Source organism: Hippocampus zosterae, chromosome 7 (genome assembly GCF_025434085.1).
Source record: "Hippocampus zosterae strain Florida chromosome 7, ASM2543408v3, whole genome shotgun sequence".
Taxonomy (NCBI): domain Eukaryota; kingdom Metazoa; phylum Chordata; class Actinopteri; order Syngnathiformes; family Syngnathidae; genus Hippocampus; species Hippocampus zosterae.
The window spans coordinates 9,332,875-9,359,325 of NC_067457.1; the positions used below are offsets into that span (position 1 = coordinate 9,332,875).

The 26,451-nt window shown below is 39.7% G+C and overlaps 1 protein-coding gene across 1 annotated transcript; it reads left to right on the forward strand.

Moving 5' to 3' along the window:
- The first annotated feature begins 1,075 nt into the window (after nt 1-1,075).
- On the forward strand, nt 1,076-25,984 carry ipmkb (inositol polyphosphate multikinase b). Its single transcript, XM_052071179.1, has 6 exons — nt 1,076-2,181; nt 12,533-12,618; nt 13,240-13,336; nt 13,526-13,698; nt 16,118-16,199; nt 16,474-25,984. The coding sequence occupies exons 1-6, from the start codon at nt 1,950-1,952 to the stop codon at nt 17,220-17,222; spliced, it is 1,419 nt and encodes a 472-aa protein (XP_051927139.1). The 5' UTR covers nt 1,076-1,949; the 3' UTR covers nt 17,223-25,984.
- The last annotated feature ends 467 nt before the right edge of the window (nt 25,985-26,451 follow it).

Sequence of the window (26,451 nt, forward strand, 5' to 3'; positions counted from 1 at the left end):
CATACTTGGCCAAAAAAGATGATTCTGATTCTGATTCTGATTCATTGATACCATGTTTTTGACCGTAAGTTCTTTGTTGTATGCTTTATCTGTCCACATACATACAACCTGACCTAACGGTGTACCCTATTTTCCACACTAAAAGGCACACCAAAAAGCCTTAATTTTTTTTTAAAGTTCACAGTGTGCCTTAAAGTCTGATGCGCCTTGTGTATGGTCACTCCGGTAACATTTCGACCCCAAAACGGCTCCTTGCTCGAGACATGCTGACAATGCAGAGTTCAAACTTAAGGCGTTCGGTTATGCAGTTGAACATGGAAATAGAGCAACGGCAAGAGAGTTCAATGTTAACGAGTCAACGTTATAACTTGCTGATGGTTAAGTCAACTGTGTCGCTGCTTTATTAAATATGTTTTACTGACATCTGATCATTTTGTTGGCGTTTCCTTGAACGTAGCTCTATCTAGTGGATGCATTGTAGATTGTGTCTTACAATGTGGTGCGCCCAATGTATGAAGAACATTACAAAATAGGCCATTCATTGAAAGTGCGCCTCATAATCCAATGCACCTTTTAGTGTGGAAAATACGGTAATCTATTTTTCTCCATATAGGATACTCCGTGTTTTACATTGAAAGTGATACTAGAAAATATAATTGCGAATTCAATAAATATGGTCGACAATTTTGAGATTGTTTGATTTGTCTGTGTATCTTGCACCACAACAAAACCGGTTTTAGGAAAGATATATAATCGTGCTGAACAGAGGTCCACAGCAGCCGTTACGACACAGTCCGCATATATATATATATTCCTCGTCTCACCCCCCCCTCGGGTGGTGTCCGTTAAAATTATTATAATTTTATAGCCTATATATATATATATACCAGACGTATATATATCTATATATAGACATATAGATCTATATATGTAGGCTATAAAATTATAATAATGTTATGAACACAATCTCATTAGCTATCTGCCACTTTTCATGTGTTTTGTGAACGTCTGTTGATACATTAAAGTTCATTGGTTGAAAAAACGTCAAACGGCTGCCGTAAAGCAGTGAAAGTATTATTTTGCGACAGTATGGAATTGTCGCAACTCATTGGATATCGTCACTTGAACCGAAAGTAGTCTCCTACCTGTATCCCACGCATCTATGCTAAAATCGAGGTTTAAGGCTGACGAGGGTCACGTATCGTCTTACTGATAAGGGTTGGCTTTCATTTTGAAGGTGGACTAGAGCGTTTTCGTAATTCCGGTACGTTTTACTCTTCGTTAGTGTAGCCTGCTTTCGATTTTGTTGATGGAAACCACTCTAAACTTAATGTGTCGCAACATCAGTCTACGGGAGCGTCAGCGGCGCCAGGTGAAAAGGGGAACCTGCTTGGTGAACATTCTATTGGCAATGGGATAATATTGTTTCATAACGACACTTAAAATGTTACATGTTACAACCGGAATGGTGCAATACCTTGTAATGGTTGATAATGACACGTCGTGAGTATTGCACGACACCTCTCTGGTTTTATTTTGAAATCTGTAAGCGGAAATGGTGCTTGATTCACCTGTAATTGACGCTGTCAGGAAGTGGGATGTGGCCAGATTGTATTTATGCTGCTGATCAAGATATGAAAATCATAGAATCAGCGCGCTTCGGGAGCTCTGCTTCAACGTCGGTAACAGCGTGGATAACAGTTTTGTCCTACGCCCCTGAAGTTGCTGCCGGGAATCGAAATCAGCGAACGGAGCCGCTGTGTCTTTGCTTTCGTCTGGATTGGGCCACTTCCCTTAAGACTTCACAACCTCACGCCCCAACACTTTATTGCAACTGCATCTAGGGCGCGGGTTACGTCATAAGTATGTGAATCCATATAGTGACTTTTTAAAAAATATATGAATTTTGCTTGAGAACGAAGATTGCTGGCCCCAGTCGTTAATTACAAATGTCAGCAAGTCACCATCATCAAGTAATGATGGAGTCATCTTTAGCGCTTGGTAGACTGGACCTGACTTCCGCTGTCGGGGTCAACATGACTCCGTGCATCTCCCCGGCTGCTTCCACCAAAGAGATGAGCGGTCACCGGCCAGTTGGAACACAAGGACCGGCTCATCTGAATGGCTGCGTGCCGCTGTCACATCAGGTTGCTGGTCACAAGTATGGCGTGGATAAAGTGGGTAAGTATAGCTCCACCCCGACATCACTTTCATCCACGTGTGTTGGTGTGTTTGTAAAATTTCAAAGGATCAATTGATTTACAGAGCATCAGTTACGACTCATTAAAACTGGTATTTATGCACCAATTTCTGGCCAAGGTCTACAGATAATTTAGAAACTACATCGGTCCAAAAATGTCTCTGTAAGTCAACCAATTTATTGCATATTTGGTAGGAGCAGAAAATAAACATATATATATATATACTACATAGAAACATTTGGATTTGAAAAATGGCCTGGGTGAAAAGCATTTTGCCCGGGGACTCGCTTCTGTTAGCAACTTAGTGCAACATAGTGCCTGGGTGACTGCTACTAAGGTTACTTCAATGATGAATAAATGAAGTACTTTTTTTTGGGGGGGGGGGGGTTGCTCATATTTCATATTGCTCACAAACAGAATGGAACAATGATTAAACCAGTCTCAAACGAAATCTGTTTTTCTTTGAGAGGGATACCTGGCTGTCTCTCCTTTCTATCTGTCGAAAACAAAGCAGCATTGAGTTCAGCAGCCCAATGTTATCTTGCTTTATCACTGGGCTTGGTCTTGAATAATCATTAACACATCGGTCGCATACAAGTGAAGTCATAGACTCTGCAGACGATGTTACACCTTGCTATGTTGACCAAATAGTGGAATCCTGCTCATCCTGTATTGGTGCTGACTGAACCCGAGAGCGCTCCTCCCATTGCCTGTTTGCCCAGGCCGACACTTGCGTCGCTCTCCGTAGGTTTTGTTGAAAAATGGTAACTAATTTAAGGCCATTGAAAGGTTTCTTGAAGCGGTATCCTACGAAGATGTATTTTGCTTGGCCTATGTGATGGTTTTCTTGAACACATTAGGATTAAAATGTACACTAAATCTGCGATTACCGTATTTTCTGGATTATAGATTACTGTTTTATTTATTTATTTTTCATAATTTGGGCAGGGGTGCGATTTAATTCTAAACACATTATTACTACTTAATGGATTGTCATCTATCGCGGGTTTTCCCGGTCCCCATTAACCGCGATAAGCGTGGGATCACTGTATGTGCTTTATGCTATACTTGTCTGAATAACTCTTAATATGTTACGTGAACATACAATGCACGTTCTCAGTTTGTTGTTTGCGCGTCATGTCACGTTAGCATGTCATACACTTACTCAGTCTTGTTCTCTATTTTATTTGTATTTTAAATTGCCTTTCAAGATGACATGTTTGTTCTTGGTGTTGAATTTGACCAAATAATATTCCCCCCAAAATGTGACTTATACTCCAGTGCAACTTAGATATGTTTTTTTTTTCTCTTTATTATGCATTTCATGTCTGGTGCGACCTATACTCCGGAGCGATTTACAATTCGGAAAATACACTACTACTTTTGTATGCAAAGCAGCAATGTGATTTAAGATTACGTACGTCTTTGACATGTTCTACATTCATGAAGTCCTGCCGTGTTAGACGGAAACCCCAGTTGATGTCGTTCATTTCTTTGGTCCAGACTACCTTCTTATAGCGGTCATAGTGGGATAAATTTGCACTGGCGAGTCATTTAAATTACTTTTTTAGGCTGTAATCATAAATACGGTATTGGCCCGAATATAAGACGGTGTTTTTTGCATTGAAATAAGACTGGGGGTCGTTTTTTATTCGGGTCATACCCATTCACGATGCTAGACGGCGCCAGATATCATTGAAGCGAATGATGAACTTGACTCCCCAGGCCAAAGTGAACCCCTGTCACGAAGAATAAAAATAAAAACAGCAGTAGCACAAAGAAGAAAAGTAAAAAATAGCGGTAAGAAAGAAAAGAGAAGAAAATCATACAGATAACAGAAAATGGAGAAACGTAGCGACAATCTGGAAAAAAGTGGGTCGAAGATCGGCCAGGTTAACCGGCAGCTGAGGAGAAGTTACGTCATTTACATTTCACAAAACAGAAGCCATTCATTTACGAATGTGATTGCACTTTACATATTTAAATGTTCAGATATTAAGATTTGAATGAGGCAAAATAACATGCTTGTTCTCTCAAATATATGAGCATTTGTTTCAGATCTACTGTAATTACTTTCTGTATAAAAATTAATTTGGTGTTCAAAAAGTCTTCTTTTCAAACGAGTCTTGAAAAAGAGGGGGTCATCTTCTAATCAGGGCCGTCTTATATTCGGGCCAATGCGGTAGATATACGTTATGTCATATGTGCAGGTATACAGTAAATGGGCACTTATTTGTTCCACCCTCAACTGATGTGTAGGTCTGTTGAAAAACACCTTCACTTGTCAAATTTGATTTATTTCTTTTTATCATGTCTGGGTGGTAATTGTCCTTTTCTTTGAATTGTAAACTTCCAGGGCCTAATAATTGTGAAGAGGGTGGCCATGAGCAACAAGATGGTTGCCCTTGGCCCTTTTGGACCAGATATCTTAAGTACTTTGATTCCTGCATTTTTAACACGGTATTTGCTTTATACCACCTGAACGTTTACAATGGTGGTTTAAAAGCATCAGGCAAAGCCCTGAAGCCTTACCTTTGGACTGCTTCAGTAAGAACCCTTTTTTTCGAACATGAAAGAAAATACTTGAGAATTAAAAACATTTTTTAATTAAACTTCTTTTAAAAAGATGTGCTTTTCAGGATAGGTGTGTACTCTATATGATTGGAATTAAAACCTTAAGTTTTTTTTCCTTCCCCGAGTGTAAATCATTGATAGGCAGGTCAACGGTTGTCTGTAACAATTTCCAAGTTATGCATTTTTATTTGTGTAAAATGTAACAAATCACCCTCTGCCCCCCAAAAAGGTGGAAAAGGATTCTTTGACATTGCAGTGGAATATACAAAATAAACAGTATACCAGTCAGCCTGCGACAAGATTTCCTTGCTAATAGAACCGTAACAAACAGCCACTTCTCCTTTGTGCAAAATAAACCCTGTGCCAGTTTATCTCCATAAATCTTTTTCTTAGCCATAAAAAAACCATTCCTGATAATAAATCATGGCCTGACAACACTTTCAGCGTTTCCTATGTAAATGGAATCGGCAACATATCCAGAATACATAAGAATCTGCATTTGTCTTCCCACACAGACTCCAGCATGACTGCTGAAATGAAAATGCAGTTATAATCGTAGGAGTAATCAGAACACATTTTTTCACCGCCACGCCCCCACCTCCAACAGTAACAAGAGGTTGCCTGTTATACCTGCTTTGCATTACTCATTGATAGCCTGTTAACAATAATATCGTGTAAAGATTTCCATGCACATCATTCTACATCAATAGGAGAAAAATGCTGCTTTGTAAAAAATGATGAAACACAAACATCAAACTGTGGTGTGGCTGAGGCACCATCCCCATCAATACAGAAGAGCGCACGCATTCCCACGATGGCTTCTTCCTCTTGTCCTTACAACTTGATATATTGTCCTATTTGAGAAAGACCCAACCAAAGCAAACCATTTGGTACTGTGTCGATTTAAAAAAAGGAACTGATAGATTTGGCTTTGCTTCCGCAAAATCTGCAACAGCCACAGAATTGAAAGATGACATACTGTATGAATGCGTTGTACTTATGTCATGGGCTCACGTCTTATGTCAGCAGTATTTCATCTGGTCAGATGACCCGTGAGTAAATCTAAATTTTAGAGGCCACGTCCGGATTTAGCCGACTTACTGGAAGGGGGCGTAGCTGACTGCAGATGTGTTTGGAAATAATTTGGACTCATGAATGCAATCCAATAATTAAAATTGAAGTTAATTCTGTATGTGCGTGTGTGTGTGTGTGTGTGTGTGTGTGTGTGAGAGATACATATATATATATATATAATATATATATATATAATATATATATATATATATATATTATATTTTTTTTTCCGGAATGGAAGTGAATGACGACATTTCCATATTTCTCTATTGCTTAGATCATTTGTGACATATTGGAAAGTCTTTTTTTCCACCTCAGTTCCATTTTTGCCCCATACTAATCGGTCCCATACTAATGCACACGCTGCATTAGTATCATCGTAAACAACAAAATCATTGAACGATTTTAGAGTAACCAGTAGTTTTGTAGTACTATTTTGTAGTACAAGAAGAGTGACTGTGTGTGGGAAATGGGGGTGTCCTTTTCAAATCGGCAGAAAAACATGTTTAGTTCATTAGCAAGACCCTTATTGTTCACTGTTTGGGGGGATGGCATCTTAAGGGCTGTTCACAGGGCAAGATTTGGTCCGGTGCTGCACCGGGGCTGCCCCAGTAGAGCGTTCACACGTGCAAATTAGCTCCGGCGTAGCCCCGGAAAAGAGCTTATACCGGACCAAATTTGACCCACCTCAGGGAGGTGGGTCAAATATTTGCTCCGCAGCAAATGCTCGTTTGCGAAGCAGCACCGGTGTAAATTTGCACGTGTGAACGCAACTGGGTTAAATTAGCTCCAGAGCAAATGCTTGTGGAGAGTACGTATGGCGAGAATGCGTTGCTTTCGGGCTCTGTCGGACTTCCGTAATGTGTTGATTCATAACGACACAAGACTTGGCTAGTAACATCTTTCCTTTTGTAGGAGACTGGACTGTCTCAGAGTTGTTTGTTCCTTTGTTGTTTGTTCACAACCCCCCTCCCCACATAGAATTTATTTTGTGATTCCCTCTCTTGATTTTCTGTTTGGCGCATTAGTGTTTGCTTTTCTGAGTGTCATTGAAGTCATCGTTCATTTATGTTTTCTTGGGCGGTCACTCGAGCAGAAGGCACGGAAACCGAGAAGGACGTGCCGGTCCAGTAGTCGCTTGAGTTGCGTATATACAGTACGTTTTAAAAAGAACCAACACGACAGCTCGTTTGTTTTCTGTCGTTTTGCTCCGCTGCAGAAACTGCCGTGTGAACGCAAGTGGGGCAGCACCGACACTGTACCGGGGCTGCCCCGCTCAGCGGCTTTGTACTAGGGATGTGAATCTCAGCACTGAGGACGATTTGATACACATCTCGATCCACTGCCAGCGATGCGATACTTAAACGATACATGGAATTTTCTGGCGATACGATGCGATACGTTTCACCGTCGTCACGATGTGATACGATTCGATACACATTACGTTCAAATCAATGCGATCCGATACGATACAATGCAATTTGTTGCGATATTGTGCTATTAAACATGATGCAAATAAGCAAAGAAAAAAAGCTTTTAAAAAGCTGGAATTCAGTATGGTATTACAAAAAGGATACCACTTTATTCCTTATAAACAGTAGAACTTGTAAAACAACTTATTTAAGCCCTTTCACAATTGGGTTTTGTGCAAAGAAAATGTAAACAATTTGGCACCTGAGACTCACAGCTGTTGCTATAGTGTAAACAGACTATTCTCACTGAGTGTCTTATATGAAATATAATTATATATATATATATATATATATATATATATATATATATATATATATATATATGAATCTATAGCGCACGATGTCCACCCATCCACTGTAAGTGCAACTCTTTGCGCACTGTTCAGCGACACAGTAATCTCACTTCTCACTTAGTTGTACACATCGGGAATATGTTTGTAAGTGAACACAGACCTGTCTGGTATTTTATACCTGGGTTCCAAAACGTGCACGAGCTGTCTGAAACCCTCGTTGTCCACCACGCTAAGGCAGGAGGTCTTTGCATATGAAATAAGCAGTGACCTTAGTTATAGCCATTGCGCGGTCACAGTGAGTTGCAAGGGGACTCCCAAAATAAGAGGCAATTTTTTTCTGATCATGACCTGGTTTACCAAGAGTTTCTCCGGTGTCCAACGAGGAACTTTGGGAAACTTATCGGTGATCTGGTGCCATCGTTTTAAGTGGGTCTGCATATTTGTGGTGCTGCCGTTGTATGGCTTCTTAGTGCGACATTCTTGCAAATTACGGAGGTTTTATCAAGCTTTCCGTCTTTCTTTTCGAAGCCGTAGTATTTCCAAACATAAGATTTGAATGTTGCGGCTGCATTAAATATAGTAGTTTCCTTGCTGCTGCTTGCGCTAACTTCCATAATGTTTCGCTAGTCGTGTAGTTTGTCAACACAAAAACGCAAAGCAATGATGGTGCATTCATTGCGCCTAGGAAAGGGCAGATATGTGAAGTTTAACATGAATAAAACGGCGCTTGAATCGGATTTTACCGATACCCATCAATGCATCGTGATGAATCGCGATTTCACCCGTCAATCGCGTCGTACCCAGTGAATGAGCCGATGCACTCGGATCGCGCACGTGCGCATCGATGTATCGATTAATATCGATTATTTTCCACACCCTTACTTTGTACGTGTGAACGCTCCACACAATTTGCTGCGGTGCAAAATATCCCGCAACAAAATATCTCTGTGCAGCACCGGAGCAAATGTGTGCCGTGTGAACGGCCCTACAGATGCAGAGTCGTTAGCAGAGAACTGGTTTTTCAGCCTCTCTGCATAGCTTCTCTTAGCGATGTTAATTTCCTTTGGTCAATTGGGCGTGTTTGTACAGTGCCAGATCTCCACTTCTAAATGCGGCGTCTTTCTCTTTCCTGAGTTGCCTGAGTTTGGGAGTAAACCATTTATTGTTGAAGTAGCGGAAGGACTTCGTTGGTACACACATGTCCTCACAGAAACTGATGTATGATGTTACAGTGTCTGTGTATTCATCCAGTGTGCCCGTTGAAGTTTCAAAGACGCCCCAATCAGTGCAGTCTAAGCATTCTTGTAGATATATATATATTAGAGCTGTCAATTTAGCGTGTTTTTATTGGCATTAATTTAAATGAATTTTAACGGGATTAAATTTTTCTCGCGAGATTAACGCGGCACATGTCACAAGCGGATCTTACGTTGCTCTATAAATACACCAGAATCAAAATAACAAGCACGCTGCAGAAGTCCTCACCCATGTCTGTTTTGCCAGCCACGGCAGCGTGAGACACCTAAAATGGATACTTAAAGAGTTTATGAATGGAAAGTTTACTTTTAAAAAGTTGCCAGATTGCTCCACTGACAAGACCAAAGTTACCTGTTCTTCTCTCTGTGTGTATCATACAGGTATACGATGTATGCCACTGACGCGATTGTTACTGTGTTCGTCTGACAGTGACAGTGCGCTGCTGTGGTAGCGACCTAGCGAAAATCAAACGTCTCCAGTGTTGTCATCGCACCAAGTGTAGTCATCCGAAATGAGGTCTACACAAAAACCGTAGAGAGACTTCCCCGCAAGAAGTAAGGACCAACACAATCAACATAGCCTGACTGTGTTAGGCGGAGTGAAATCTCCCCTCTTTCAGAATGGTTTGCCCCAGCAGCACGGGGGAAGTGCTTGCGCTTGTTTGTACGGCCAACAGCTTTGAATACAGCGGCACATAACGAACACTGGTGTCCGGGGTCTCGTTATTCTCCAACAAACATACAGAAACAGACTGCTGTGTTCAAAAAAAACTTGAGAAAAACGAAGTATGCAACCATGGTTTAAATCCACTATAGGCTGAGTACTAGTTTACCTTAGATGTGCACTTTATAATGTTATATTGCTCTGTTTTGATTTCATTAAAAAAAGCTGCTAAAGCAGCTGTTGTGTGACAGAATATTTTTTTTCACTGTTGTTGATGGACAGTAATCTTGTGTGAGAGATTATGTGTGAACAACTGCTCCAAGTGAAAAATGTTCATTGTTTGTATTTACTTAAATTGTTATTTCAGTAAATATTTGCATTTGGCACATAGAAAACTGATTCATGATTCCAAGTTGATGAGAGCATTAAAATGGGTGGAAAAATAGGACAAAAAATGTAAAAGGAAACTCTGAAACGATAAAAAATGTATGAGTAATCACGATTAATTTTTTAGTTCATTTGAGTTAATTATGACAGTTGCATTTTTAATTAGATTAAATATTTTAATCGTTTGACAGCTCATATATATATATATATATATATTAGAACTGTCAGTTAGCGTGTTTTTATTAGCATTAATTTAAATGAATTTTAACGGGATTAAATTTTTTCTCACGAGATTAACGTGGCTCACGTCACAAGCGGATGTTACGGTGCTCTATAAATACACCAGAAACAAAACAACGAGCCCACTGCAGAAGTCCACGCCCATGTCTTGCCAGCCATGGCAGCGCGAGACACCGAAAACGGATACTTAAAGAGTTTATGAATGGAAAGTTTACTTTTAAAAAGTTGCCAGATTGCTCCACTGACAAGACCAAAGTTACCTGTTCTTCTCTCTCTGTGTATCATATAGGTACACGATGTATGCCACTGACGCGATTGTTACTTGTTTGGAACTATTTTGTGTGGAAGGTTACAGCGTTCCGTGTCCATATAAATAGAGCGGGTGGAGCTTCTCAGTGTTCGTTTGACAGTGACGGTGCGCAGAGGCGGTGACATGACAACGAAAGTTTAGCGTTGCAGTGGTAGCGACCTATCGAATATAAAACGTCTCCAGTGTTGTCATCGAACAAAGTGTAGTCATCCGAAATGAGGTAGACACAAAAACCGTAGAGAGACTTCCGCGCAAGAAGGACCAACATAATCAACATACCCTGACTTTGTTAGGGGGAGTGAAACCCCCCTCTTTCAGAATGGTTTGCCCCAGCAGCACGGGGCAAGTGCTTGCGCTTGTTTGTATGGCCGGCAGTTTTGAATACAGCGGCACATAACGAACACTGGTGTTCGGGGTCTCGTGATTCTTCAACAAACATACAGAAACAGACTGCTGTGTTCAAAGCAAACTTGAGAAAAACGAAGTATGCAACCATGGTTTAAATCCACTATAGGCTGAGTACTAGTTTACCTTAGATGTGCACTTTATAATGTTATATTGCTCTGTTTTGATTTCATTAAAAAAGCTGTTAAAGCAGCTGTTGTGTGACAAAATATATTTTTTTCACTGTTGTTGATGTACAGTAATTTTGTGTGAGAGATTATGTGTGAACAACTGCTCCATGTAAAAAATGTTCATGTAAAATTCACAATTGAAATTGTTATTTCAGTAAATATTTGCATTTGCCACATAGAAAACTGATTCATGATTCCAAGTTGATGAGAGCATTAAAATGGGGAAAAATAGGACAAAAAATGTAAAAGGAAATTCAGAAACGATAAAAAATATGTGAGTAATCACAATTAATTTTTTAGTTCATTTGAGTTAATTATGACAGTTGCATTTTTAATTAGATTAAATATTTTAATCGTTTGACAGCTCTAATATACCGGTACGTGTATTTTTCCCGAATGGAAGTGAATGACGACATTTCCATATTTCTCTACTGCTTAGATCATTTGTGACATATTGGAAAGTCTTTTTTTCCACCTCAGTCCCATTTTTTTCCATGAGAAAGTTTCCAGATTGATGCCGAAATGTGACAATTTGTACGCCTCATCCTTCCACATTTTCCACTGATTCAAACCATTCCAACTGTACAAAGGTTATTCAGGACATTTTGGAAAGCGAAAGCATTTTTTGACATGACTACAATCAAATAGATATTCTAATCTTTTCACGTTTCTCGACTGATCTAAACGATTCAAGCTTGAAAACGGAAATACGTGGAACAGTTTTTACATTACCCCAATTCCCGTTTTTTTTTCAGCGTCCACATTTTCCAATACAAAATTCCCAAACGAATGCAACAAAAATGGTAAGATTACCCAATTCGTCCGTGTTTATCACCTGATTCAAGCCATTCAACTTTAAAATGTTGATCTCAGTGGAGACACCTTGAGAACAATTTTTCAGAATTCCACATTTTACACAACAATTTTAAAAAATAAGAAGAAGAAATACCTTCCATAGTTCCTCCTCCTTTCCAGATTTCGCAACTACTTTAAGCCATTCCAACCGTGCCGATGATTTGGAACATTTGTTCTTCATTTTCATGTATACTATGCTTATACAGTAAACAATACGTTGACGTATGTTGCATGCCTACAGCTGGCAATTAGCATTTGAGCAATTCACATCAGAAAAAGTTTGTAAAATACGGGAGTCGATATCAAATCTTCATCGATTGCACTGCTCTTAGCTATACAGTACTCAATTTACATTTCCCATATTTTACTTTACCTATGACATTTCAGGTGCCAGCCCGCCCATTCGAATTCACACACAGATTTGATAAAAAAATGTATTCTCAAGCTACTGTAAAATAATTCTCACTTCCATCCAAATAGATTTCCACTTCTCTGATTGACCATTGATTCTGTGTTCCTGTGTGTTTACAATTTATGTATTTCAATACACTTATTACTTCACTAACAGTACTGAATCAAATGGCTTGACTGTTATGAGATCAATACACTTGATTTGTTTGTTTCTTTGAAGGGATTCTGCAACATCCAGATGGAACAGTCCTGAAGCAACTGCAACCTCCACCGAGAGGACCAAGGGAGATGCAGTTTTACAGCATGGTAATATAGTACTCGTCCGCATGCACGCACATACAGCGTATGCAAAAAAAAACAAACAAGCAAAAAAACCCACAACTGAGTCCCGTATTTTCCGCCACTAAGACATAGGAATTCATTATATCAGTACTGTACACACAGTGTTTTACAACAACACCTAACCATAGTTTGTAATTTCATATGGTTCTATGAATATGGCTACCTATTTTCCACAGTATAAGGCACTTTGGAGTATGAGGCACACCTTCAGTGACATGCCTATTTTAAAACTTTTCATATAGATTATATTAGATTAGATAAGAAATGGAGAAATATAGGGCGCACCGCATTATAAGGCGCATAGAATAAAAACTATAATAGTGGCTGCGGTTATGTGATGCATCCACTAGATGGAGCTACCCTAAGGGAATACAGCTTTATTGATATAGAACTTTCACAACGCTGCAGCTGAAACAAAGCGCTTCACAGAACCTACTAAATCCAAGAAATCAGAATATTGATCCATATAAAAGGCACATCGGATTATAAAGTGCACAGTCAGCTTTTGAGTAAAATGGAATGCTTTTAGGTGCGCCTTATAGCGCGGAAAATACGGTAATACATGTGCCCGTATTCGTTTTCTAGGTATATGCAGACGATTGCCGTGACCCGTGTCTTCTGGAGCTCCAGACACATCTCCCAAAATATTACGGCACTTTGTCCTCTCCTGATGCACCAAATGGTATGGAACTATGTTTGCATATCTGCTTATATGTATCGGCGACAATATACAAAACATGATGAAGGTGATAACTTTCATCATAATTTTAGTGTTTATCCATTCAAGCAATTTCTTGAGTTTGACGTCATGGACAGCCTTGCCCGCTTTGAAGCATAGACCACATCGTCTCTCTGCCTGTCACTATCTCAGAGCTGTACATGAAGCTGGAGGACGTGACTCAACGCTTCGTCAAGCCGTGCATCATGGATGTGAAGCTGGGCCAGAGAAGTTACGATCCATTTGCCTCGCAGGAGAAAAGGGAGCAACAGATCAGAAAATACCCACTGATGGAAGAGATGGGCTTCCTGGTCCTCGGCATGAGGGTGAGTGTGATTTATAAGGTCACTTTTGAAAAATGTAAATATAGGAATATATGGTGTGTCATTTCATAATTCCTCATTCTACCCTTGAGGAAAGCATGATTGTCCTCATCCTGCTCATGAGAACCCTGGAAAATTGTGCGAGCAACCTTTAATATTCACATTTTAGTCAGATAAATTAATGAGAGCCTCTACGCTTTGTACAATATGGATATGTGTGATAATTTACTGAGAATTTGCGTTCTCGCTGGTCCCGCATTTGTCCTCTGCTACTTTTGACCTCCGTTACCTTTTTATTACAGCATTTAAAAAAAAAACAATACACTGATATGTAATAATCCCCAAATTCTGTTAAAATCATAAATGGTCCGCCCCCACCAAATGCAAGTTCTCGTGGTTCGTAACCGATTACTCGCAGAAAACACGCGCAGCTGATCAGCAAGTGAAAACTTTAACACACACCGTTTATATGAATCGGATTACTTGGTCCACAGGGGTGGGAGAATACAGGAAAGACTGATAGTCCATCTTATCTTTTCGAAAGGAAGCAAGTAAAATATTTAAAACTTTGTTTCCATTTCCCTTCCGTTGTTTGTATCTTGATCGTTTCCTGCTTGCTTTCAGATATCCTCAGTATACAAACACAACAAATGTTGTGGCAGTTACAGTTGTGTGATACGTCTCAGTATAAGGTTACAAGGTTTGGGCCAAGTCTTAACGGTAAATCTTTGGGATATTCAGAAAATATGTCCGCACTTGGTTGGTTTGACAGCTTGTTTCACTACAAAAAAACGAAGAGGCTTTTCAATAGCACAATAACAGTCTTTGAACATCAACTCTGGATGTTTCTAACATTTAATGTGTGCTTGCAGTTTTCATCCAGAGTGTTGTACAATTTGCAAGACACGGCAAATGCTTCTTATGTAAAAAAGACTACTGCCCTGAACTCTAAATCTTCAGCCTTTGAGTTATTGTATGAAAAGCCTGACCAGAAATATGTTGTGTCGCTACAATGAAATGATGAAGACATACAGTTAAAACTACTTTGTACTTTCAGCAATTTAATATCATTCGTATACAGTAGCATTAACTGAACTCCTTGAAATTGAACTAAAAGCATTTTACAGTAGCAGAGTGCCGCCGCCAAACCATAAAAATACAGTATATCCAGTGCTGTGCACACAGTGTGTTTTACAACAGCACTTAACCATAGTTATACTTTTAAATGGACCTATTTAATAGAGATACCGTATTAATGTTCCTGAAATTCCAGATGGCCACATTGCCCCTAAGCAGGAGCATATCCAAATTGCGGCAGAGGAGATTGAGCAAAACCCAAGACCATGAACCCTGAACCATTGTTTTACATTGTTTATGAGTGGACAATGTGTGACCATCGTTATACAGACTGACTTAATGAAGCTTAAAATGACCTGTGTGCTAAAATCAAAGTAACAAACTTGGGCCAGTTTTATTCATGTCATGAATCACCATTCGATTATGTTTTCTATTTTGATAGAAGGTAATTTGAATGTTTTCATATCATACTATATCACGTACCTTCTTATGACCACAGGTTTTGGACAGGTATCACACCAGTCAAAAAAAAAACTACTTTGGCCACCTTGTGCATGTCTGACATTGCTCACCATGGTCCAATGAATGCTCAGGGAGTTTTTTTGAATGATCAGACGGATGGAAAAGTTGAGGGAACTTTGCCTAAGAGGAAATGCGATGGCTGGTTTCACTTTAATTAGCGCAGGTGCAAGATTATAATTACTATTATTTTTAGATTGTCTCCTTCAGTTGCCTCTGGCTCCCAACGCTTGGAACCGACCTGAGTAAATTATGCTTCCAGGATGTATTTTTCTGGTCTCATAGTTTTCCACTTCACCTCACCATGATTCTTCTCCCTTTTGTATCAATATGACAGAAAGGCCCAAAAATCTCAGGGAAAATCCTTTACACATGCCCAGAGTTAATACTTTGTTGTCATGTGAGATATACTGTCCTTTCCTGTGAGACTTTCCACCACAGCGGTTCAAACTCTGCAACCTGAGAGGAAACTTTCTCAAAAGAATGCCGGTCAGACCACTCAATTACTTCAGGTGCATTGAACGTTGATTTATAAAGGGGTTGTGTGTGAGTATATATCAAAGCCATAATGCTGACGTCAGTTGAATAACGCAAGTTCATTTGATTTTAATTTTTTGTTTTTAGACGTGTGCACGCAGTTACAGTATGAAACCGTTAGGTGGCACTAACACCACAGTTCATTGTATCCCTCCAGACGTGAAGAAAGTTAGTGGATAACATTTGAAACGTTTTTTATTGCCCTTTGTAGGAATCGTATAAAATATTTTGTACAGTATAGATTAAATATATAGATGTGTATTACAATATATCTTTTTTTTTCTTCCAGGTTTACAAGCTTTGCACTGACACTGTTGACATGTTTGACCAGCACTATGGCAGGGGACTGTTGAAGGAGACTATTAAAGACGGTACGCTTGTCTTTCATGAGTAATTTGTTTTGCTCAAATCAACCCACCGCCACCACACACATTTTACCAATATTTCCTAACTCTCAATCTTACACCTCTTGAGTTCCAGTTTGCATATTATGCAATTTCACCATTGAAAACCAAAGAACCGTGAAATGTTCTCATCCGTGGAAATTTGAGAGCATTCGTCACTTGCAACTCACACCACCGGTTCAGCCAAAGTGGATGTGCCTGCAGACTGAACGAGTCCTTTTCCGTTTTCTCTCTTCTTCAGGCTTGGCTAAATTCTTTCACAACGGTGTTTGTCTGAGGAAGGATGCGGTGGTCGCCAGCATTCGCAGAGTGCAGAATATCCTCCGCTGGTTCGAGTCGCAGCGTCAGCTGGTCTTCTACGCCAGCTCTCTTCTCTTTGTCTATGAGGGCCTCCCCTCCTCGAGCAGCTTCCCTCTCATCGGCACCCCCACGAACAGCCCGGCCGCCGTCGGCAGGAGTCGGGACGGCAAGGAGGAAAGGAGCCAGGAGGTAGGTGAAAAGAACGAAAAGATGGCAGAGTACAACAACAACATTCAGGCGGTGGCGCCCTACGATTGCGCCCGAGACCCCATTTGCAGCAATCACAGGAAAGCTGGCCTCCATCTGTGCGCTAAGGCTCATCATCAAGGCATGAGCGGAGACGATGGCACTTTAGGAACGACGACGCGCCAGCCGGGTTCTGTCGAGAAATTGCCGCCGCAAGACAACTCGACCTGGTTGTCCCGGCAACCCCCAAACGGAAATGGGAACGAATTCCAAGTCGAAAGGAAGGGCGAATACGACGAGAGAGCGAAGGGCGGCGGGAGGGAAGAGGACCTCGTGCAAGGCGGAGGCGACGTGACCGGGTTGAGCGAAGACAACGCGCAGGTAGAGGTCAAGATGATCGACTTTGCCCACGTTTTCCCCAGCAAGAGCCTCGATCGCGGCTACATTTATGGCCTCAAGCACCTGCTGACCGTATTGAACCAGATCCTCTCGGACGAGGCTTAGACTCGCCCGCGCTTCGCCTTCCGACTTGCTCCAAGTGAACCACTGTCCCCGCCTACCTGTCCACTTTCCTTCCGGAAATCTTGCAACCGCCATCATCATCTCACATAATTGCGATGTGTGCGTGTGCGGGCGTTGAATTATTATTATTATTTTTTTTTTTCCGAGTGGAAGTCAGAAGTAGAGAAGGCTGACCATTACATGCACTAAGCGATCCCTCGAAGGCATTAGGACCCTCTGCCTCAGCCGTTGGTTAACGCTGACTCGCATTACACAAGCTCTAAAATGTGACCCCCGTTTTACTGAAATGCACTGGATTTGACAAGTCTATTTTTATATTGAGGTCACGGGGTGGGGGGGGTGGTGAAAAAATGGTTAGGTTCGTTTTGAAAAACAGAACATCTCAAATCCTGAGTGAGCCAGAGATATTTCTGTCTTGTTTTTAACCATCGTAACTATTTGATACTATTTATAGAAGTTTTAGATTTTGGGGTTCTTTGGGTGGGATGCTGAGAGACAAGCTTTCACTGCCATAAAGCATCGGAATATATATATATATATAAATATTAGAGCTGTCAAACGATTAAAATATTTAATTAAAAATGCAATTGTCATAATTAACTCAAATGAACTAAAAAATTAATCGTGATTACTCACATTTTCTGAATTTCCTTTTACATTTTTTGTCCTATTTTTCCCTATTTTAATGCTCTCATCAACTTGGAATCACGAATTTCTATGTTCAGTTTTCAGTTTTCTATGTGCCAAATGCAAATTTTTTTACTGAAATAATTTCAATTTTACATGAACATTTTTCACTTGGAGCAGTTATTCACACATAATCTCTCACAATATATTACTGTCCATCAACAACAGTGAAAAAAAATATTTTGTCACACAACAGCTGCTTTAACAGCTTTTTTAATGAAATCAAAACAGTAATATAACATTGTAAAGTGCACATCTAAGGTAAACTAGTACTCAGCCTATAGTGGATTTAAACCATGGTTGCATACTTCGTTTTTCTCAAGTTTGCTTTGAACACAGCAGTCTGTTTCTGTATGTTTGTTGGAGAATAACGAGACCCCGGACACCAGTGTTCGTCATGTGCCGCTGTATTCAAAACTCACAAAACTGCCAGCCGTACAAACAAGCGCAAGCATTCCCCCATGCTGCTGGGGCAAACCATTCTGAAAGAGGGGGGTTTCACTCCCCCTAACAAAGTCAGGCTATGTTGATTATGTTGGTCCTTCTTGCGCGGAAGTCTCTCTACGGTTTTTGTGTCTACCATTTCGGATGACTACACTTTGTTCGATGACAACACTGGAGACGTTTAATTTTCGATAGGTCGCTACCACTGCAACGCTAAACTTTCGTTGTCATGTCACCGCCTCTGCGCACCGTCACTGTCAGACGAACACAGAGAAGCTCCACCCGCTCTATTTATATGGACACGGAACGCTATAACCTTCCACACAAAATAGTTCCAAACAAGTAACAATCGCGTCAGTGGCATACATCGTATACCTGAATGATACACAGAGAGAGAAGAACAGGTAACTTTGATCTCGTCAGTGGAGCAATCTGGCAACTTTTTAAAAGTAAACTTTCCATTCATAAACTCTTTAAGTATCCGTTTTCGGTGTCTCCCGCTGCCATGGCTGGTAAAACAGACATGGGCTTGGACTTCTGCAGCGCGCTTGTTGTTTTGTTCTGGTGTATTTATAGAGCAACGTAACATCCGCTTGTGACGTATGCCGCGTTAATCTCGCGAGAAAAAATTTAATCCCGTTAAAATTCATTTAAATTAATGCCAATAAAAACGCGCTAAACTGACAGCTCTAATAAATATACATATATATATTTTTCGTTCTGCTTTTTGAACCTTCTTAACCGTGCCACTAACTTTCTGCTTGGTGAGCCGTTGATTTCACATGACCCTAAAAACGATTGCTTCCAAAGCTTTTTTTTTCTTTTTTTGGTGGGGGACAAAGGGCAAATTAAAAACGGAAAATGCTCAACTGTCACATGCCGACATTGTTTAAAAAAAAAAAAAAGTAACGCAAACATTAGTTTTTTTTTGTTTGTTTTTAATATGCCGGTTTTTGTTTACATGCCAGCGAGCCTGCTACATTTTCTCCTTACGTTCCATTTGACCATACGATCGCGCATCTCTCAGCAGTCACCTTGAGTTTTTGAGGAAATTGCTGTTTTGTCGGCAGCGATTGAAATGATTATAAAGAGAAGTCTCTTCCGAAGATTCAATTTCTGCATAATTGACGTCATTTTATGGCATATGAAGATAATACCCGCCTTTGTATAGTGATCCATAATTTCCACTGATCCTGTTATTTCCATCTGCTAACATTGGATAAGTTAGCGTAGCAATACTTGACTTGGCGTTTGCGTGTTCCATTTTGAAAAGTAGTTTTTGAGTAAATCCCAAGAAAGCAATTTCATTCACACGACAGGCCCGAATAACACAATTACGCAATTAACATTTTTTTTAAACTGTTGTTCATGTGGTTGTTAAATGCGTGTCAAAGCAACTCTTCTACTTAGCAAACGACCAACTGGAACTTGAGTCGCTTGAATCTCATCGTTCATTTGAAAATGCAACTCCAACCTTTTTCAAGCTGAAACTGACACACTTTTTACTGCCATGCAATTTCTTGCATTTCTAAAATAGCCTGCCAGTTTTTTTTTCCTTTCCTGTATTCAATTTCAACAGGGATGTATCTCAGGTAACGAACACCCACGAATACATTCGGAAGTTACCACGTCGCCATTTTCCTCTCAGCTTGATCCTTGCGCTTGTCTCCACATGGTCGCTGAAGGTTGTCAGCGTCTGAAGACGTGATCCGTTTTTGACCTTTCACCCTCTTTAGGATCATTTAAACGTGGCTGACTGTCACACCTACAAGTCGAATCAGTGTCGCGATTCGGAGAGTTGCTTCCTTGCAACTCCCGCTTCTCGCTAATAGAAAGCCAAAACGCGTCTTCGCGAGTGGCGCCATTGACGTGACAAATATGACCTGTCATTTTTGTTATCGTAAAGCGGTAGCAATTGAGATGGCGTTGGTAAGATTGCAACTTTCATGGTCGAGTTTTAAAATTGGAGTCAAGAAAGAGCGCTTCTCAATAGGACTCGCCCTTTTATGGTTTTTGTTTTTGTGTAGCTGGCATTCAAGGAGTCATTTTAACATTATGTCAGACTGATTTATTTTATTTTATTTTTTTGTGACTCTTATTTACAGTTGTATACTTTTGATCCAATTTTTGTAGGCCGAGCCATTGGACTGACAACTGCAAAAATTTGACACACATTGGATGATATGAAATCAGATGGAATGCAACGAACGATGTAACCCAAAGCAACCCTCATCAAGACCAAACTCTTTCGAATTCAAATTCAGTTCTTGTTAACTTTGCCGTCGGAATGGCATATCGTGTTGGTCCTCTCACCAATGGTATAAGGCATATAATATTTTTTTAAGGGAAATATAAGGGTGTTCATTGTGCTTTTAAATTGCTGCTGATCTTTTTTATTTTATTTTTATTTTTTAACATAACTGGCTCATTATTGTGTTTCAACATTACAGGCTGCTTCAAATGTTTGTATGAGACTCACTGCCCCACTTTTGGTGAACTGATGATGCACGGGCCTTTTCCAGCTTATACTGTAGTGACAATGAAAAATGTAAACGTAATTAAGTGCATGGTCATTCGAATTTGATCCCACATACAGCTAGACTGCAAAAAATGAATTTGGTTCCTTTTGTTTTGATCAGAGTCACATTTTTGGAGTCCTCGTGGGTGTTTACACGCATTAACTATTATTGTCATGTAACTGCCTCATGTCATTTTTAATAACTTGTTTTTTGTCTTTTATGTTTTGAACATTATTGTTTGTTCATTTCGGCAGCTTTAATCGGTCTGTTCGTTTTGCTTGCAAGCTAACAATTGTCAAATTGTGCGTATTTACACAGGCAATCGTTGATAAATGACTTTGTTTAATGACACAAATCCAACTTGTAACCAGTGTGTAAAGTCTAGCAATCAGGTTTTGGTACTAAGACTGGCAGTTTTTTTCTATTATTACAAATTGTTTACCTAGCATTACGTAAAAAAAAAAAACATTGACATATGAATATGCCTTTGCAGAATTCGCACTATGTGCTTAGGGGTAAAAAAAAAACATACATTGTACAACGTGCTTGTTTTTCTTTAACTCAATCACCCAACATATCGACCAAAATCTAAAAACAAAATTTCTGCCTGTTCTTAGCTGAGCCAACAAGTAAGAACTAAAAATAATATATTTTTTAAATGTGGTACACTAATGGTGTAATGTAGTATCTTTCTTGAAAGTTAATTTCAGAAAGTAAAGTGAATGGTCAGTAAATACATTAAAACATACAGGAAATTGGACCGAATTGTATAATTCTTATGTGTTTACATTACATTACTTTAAAGAAAAAACATTGATAAATGAATATGCCTTTGCAGAATTCGCACTATGTTTGTGCTTAGGGGTAAAAAAACAAACACATTGTACAACGTGCTTGTTTTTTTTTTTTAAACTCAATCACCCAACAGATCGACCAAAATCTAAAACAAAATTGCCGCCTGTTCTTAGCCGAGCCAACAAGTAAGAACTAAAAATAAAATGCATATTTTTTAAAATGTGGTGCACTAATGGTGTAATGTAGTATCTTTCTTGAAAGTTAATTTCAGAAAGGAAAGTGAATGGACAGTAAATACATTGAAACATATAGGAAATTGGACCGAATTGTATAATTCTCTTGTGTTTACATTTTACCGTACCTGCTTTCCTCATGGCCATAATTTAACATTAATCATTTAAGTTAAATTTTGCATACTGGATTTCTCATGTCGTCAGATGTGCATATATATATGCAGTGCTGTGAAAAGAGCAAAATGTTTCAGAACCTCAATCCAATTCTAATGTCTAAAGTCAAGTCAACAGTATTTATAGAGCACTTTCAAACAGCCATCGCTGCATACAAAGTGCTGTACATGGAGCGATTTAACATACACAATAAACAGTAAGACGAATCGGTAATAAAGGCGGTAGAAAGCACCAAGCAGTAAAATCAAGAACAAATCTAAGTCATGCTGAGTCGAACGCCAAAGAATACAAGTGGGTTTTGAGGAGGGCTTTAAAGATGGGCAGCGAGGAGGCTTGCCGAATGTTCAGTGGGAGGTCATTCCAGAGAGAGGGACCAGCAACAGAAAAGGCTCGATCCCCTCTGAGCCTCAGTTTAGTTCTTGGTACTTCTAACAAAGACTGGTCCACAGACCTGAGGCGCCGGGCAGGTGTGTAGGGGCGACTTTTAAATGATGATTTTTGTGCGGGGAAAAAAAAACAAATACAAGTTTATCATGTCCCATGTGAAAAAGTAATTGCTTGAACCAAATAACTGCTTGTGCCATTTTTTTGGCAGCAATAACTCAATCGATTGTTTGCAATATGTTGTTGATCGTTTTTAACCGTCCGCAGGTGGACTTGCTCGGATGTTTTGGGGTTGTTGCCCTGCTGCATAACCCAAGTGTTCTTGACTTCGAAATTACAAGCAGATTTGTTTGGATTTTGACTTTTTTTTTTTGTTTGTTTTGTTAAGATCCCATAGCCCCAAGTCATTCCATGATTCAACAAATCTGATTATAATCGGGCCTGGATGTGGCCAGTGAAATAGAACTGAGCTTAACAAAAACCATTGAATGTCAGTTAAAACATGCTTTGACGAGGAGGAGCAATTACTTTTTCAAAAAGGGACAGTTAAATTTGGATTTCCCCCGCAGCTCCTTCATTGTTATATCTGAAACATTTTAAGTATAAAAAGAAACAAATGGGAGGGGGGCAAATCTTGTACTATTTCACAGCACTGTACAATGTCCCATTAATAAGGATACATAGGCTGAATGTGTTTTTTTTTTTTTGGTCAATCACCTGCCAATATGTTTGGTTTTCTGCCATTCATTCTTGAACCCTTTCAGGCACCAATCATGAGAACCTTTAACCTGATAACCTGATAATCTGTCCACTGGAGTAACTGCTGTCCCTAAAAGGGTTCATCTGACTTTCCAACTTTACAGTCTATTATAATTATGCCACCTTTATTTGTATCACTTCACTTATTTCCACACTATTGAACGAGTATCACCGTATTCCCATTCAGAACTTTTGGGGACAAGGTAAAACTCAAAAGAAATGCGCGAAATGTTTCAAAGCAGATAAAATACAGCAAAGGCAGGTTTTAATGGTAATATTCAAATCTTTGATGGCAATGTTACTGTATGTTTAAAACAAAAAAGCATACAGTAACTGAAGAAGTACAATGGCAATGCGGAATCACAAATTTTTGTGGTTTATCATGCGCTTCACTTATGCTGGTTTCCAAGTCGCTCCTTCGCACAAACATAGTCGATAAGCTTTAACGTTGAAACAAATATTGCGCTCTACTTTGCTGATTTTGATTAAGTCTTGTCTGTTTTCTTTTAAAGAATTGAAAGAGCAATTACTGTAAATGTGTCATTTCCAAGTCTACTTTGATATCTGAGCGAATGTTTTGCGTGTATGTGCGCGTTTCAAGCGAAAAAGGGAGTCAGGTTAAAAAATAAAAAGTAAAAAAATGGAAAGATCACAATCAATCCTTTGCAATCATTTTGTGATATTTGTCAATCCCCCTGCTCTGTGTGATGTATTTCGAACTACAGTGCCCTCCATAAGTATTGGCACCCCTGGTTGAGATGTGTTTTTTAGCTTCCAATTATTTTATTTTTTTTCTAAATAATATGGGACCTTAATGGAAAAAAAGAGAAAAATCCAACCTTCAATACAAGTGCATTTATTCAGTGGGGAAAAAATCCCACATAAAGAAATAATTATTTGACATCAAATCACCTGTTCCACAATTATTGGCACCCTTAACAATTCCCAGGAAATAAATATAATTGAAGCATTTCTGTCATTTCTACAGTAGTTTACAAAGTTTACCAGAGTATGTAGGAACATTTAATTAGTAATTCATCACTTCCTGTCTCCCTGGGGTATAAATATGACGTGACACCGAGGCCATTTCTCTTATCCACTCTTAAACATGGGAAAGACAAAGGAACACAGCATACAAGTGAGGCAGATGTGCGTCGACCTTCACAGGTCAGGCAGAGGCTACAAGAAGATTGCCACTCAACTGCAGCTGCCCATATCCACTGTGAGAGGAATAATTAAGAAGTTCAAAACAACTGGAACAGTGGTAAACAAGCCTGGACGAGGAGCCAAGTTTATTTTGCCACCACGCACAGTGAGGAGGATGGTAAGAGAAATCAAAAGATCTCCAAAGCTCACTGTTACAGAATTACAACAAATGGTAGCATCCTGGGGTCACAAAGTCTCCAAATCAACCATCAGGCGCTGTCTACACGCCAACAAGCTGTTTGGGAGGCATGCACGGAGAAAACCTTTCCTCACTCACAATCATAAACGCAAGCGTCTGGAGTTCGCCAAGCGGTATTGGGGCTTCAACTGGGACCGTGTGCTTTGGTCAGATGAGACCAAGATTGAGCTTTTTGGCAACAAACACTCTAAGTGGGTCTGGCGTACCACGAAAGATGCGCATGCTGAAAAGCACCTCATACCCACTGTGAAGTATGGGGGTGGGTCAGTGATGCTGTGGGGCTGTTTCGCTTCCAAAGGCCCTGGGAACCTTGTTAGGGTGCATGGCATCATGAATGCTTTGAAATACCAGGACATTTTAAATCAAAATCTGTTGCCCTCTGCCCGAAAGCTGAAGCTGGGTCGTCACTGGGTCTTTCAGCAAGACAATGACCCTAAACATATGGCCAAATCTACACAGAAATGGTTCACCAGACACAAAATCAAGCTCCTCCCATGGCCATCTCAGTCCCCTGACCTCAACCCCATTGAGAACCTGTGGGGTGAGCTGAAGAGGAGAGTACAGAGGAGAGGACCCAGGTCTCTGGATGATTTAGAGAGATTCTGCAAAGAGGAATGGCTGAAGATCCCTCTTTCTGTCTTTTCCCATCTTGTGAAACATTATAGGAGAAGATTAGGTGCTGTTTTGTTGGCAAAAGGGGGTTGTACAAAATATTAACACCAGGGGTGCTAATAATTGTGACACACATTATTTGATGTCAAATAATTATTTCTTTATGTGGGATTTTTTCCCCACTGAATAAATGCACTTGTATTGAAGGTTGGATTTTTCTCTTTTTTTCCATTAAGGTCCCATATTATTTAGAAAAAAAATAAAATAATTGGAAGCTAAAAAACACATCTCAACCAGGGGTGCCAATACTTATGGAGGGCACTGTATCTCCCAAGTTCTGAACCAAGTGTCCTCATGTGATGATGACTGCTCCTTCGGGTATAACTGTGCAATCTGGGTTTGCTGATTGTGGAAGGCCACTCAAATCTTGTAAAAAAACTAACAGTGGTGACCGGATCTCAGCTAGCAGGATTTTATTTTGAAACCAGTAACCAATGGAAGGTCTAACTAACTCTTATCAGTGCTGAAAGATCAGCTATCTGCTGGAAAAAATGATGTTCCAACAATGAATTGAACCTGCTCTTGTGTGTGAAAATACATTTTAATTTGAATATATTGGATTTTATGCATTGTAAAATTGACTCATGTAAATGATCAGTGGAGCGGAAATTGAAACGTCCCTCCTTGGGTGTAAAACTAATTATTTTAACAATAAAATGACATTTAAATTGATGTTGTTGTTCTTGCATTCATTGCGATCGTGTTTGTTTTTTTAATGGCTATTTTGATTTCGATTTTTGGGGGTGGGGTTAATGTTCAGGTTGGGTAAAACCTTCGCGAGATGAACTGGGTGACCTTGTCGTTTTACCATCACCCATTCAGCACAATGTTTGAACCGAAAGCTGACATAACTGTCATGGCTTGTTGATTTTTTAAAAAAAACATGTAATGCATAGATAACAATGTGACCTTTGTTACAGATTGCACAAAAACAATGCACCAAGCACACATACCACAATGTGGAGATTAAAATTACCGTATTGCCTGCACTATAAGGTGCACCTAAAAGCATTAAATTTTCTCAAAAAACATTTTAGAATCTGATGCGCCTTGTATATGGATCAATATTCAGATTTCTCGGACGTAGTATTTTACATGTTCTGTAAATCACTTTGTTACAGCTGCAGTGGTTGTGAAGG

Coding starts and splice junctions, on each gene's coding strand:
- ipmkb (XM_052071179.1), top strand. CDS start 1,950: ATGTCAGCAAGTCACCATCATCAAGTAATGATGGAGTCATCTTTAGCG. Junction 12,619..13,239: donor AGATGCAGTTTTACAGCATG/GTAATATAGTAC, acceptor TTCGTTTTCTAG/GTATATGCAGACGATTGCCG. Junction 13,337..13,525: donor CTCTCCTGATGCACCAAATG/GTATGGAACTAT, acceptor TCACTATCTCAG/AGCTGTACATGAAGCTGGAG.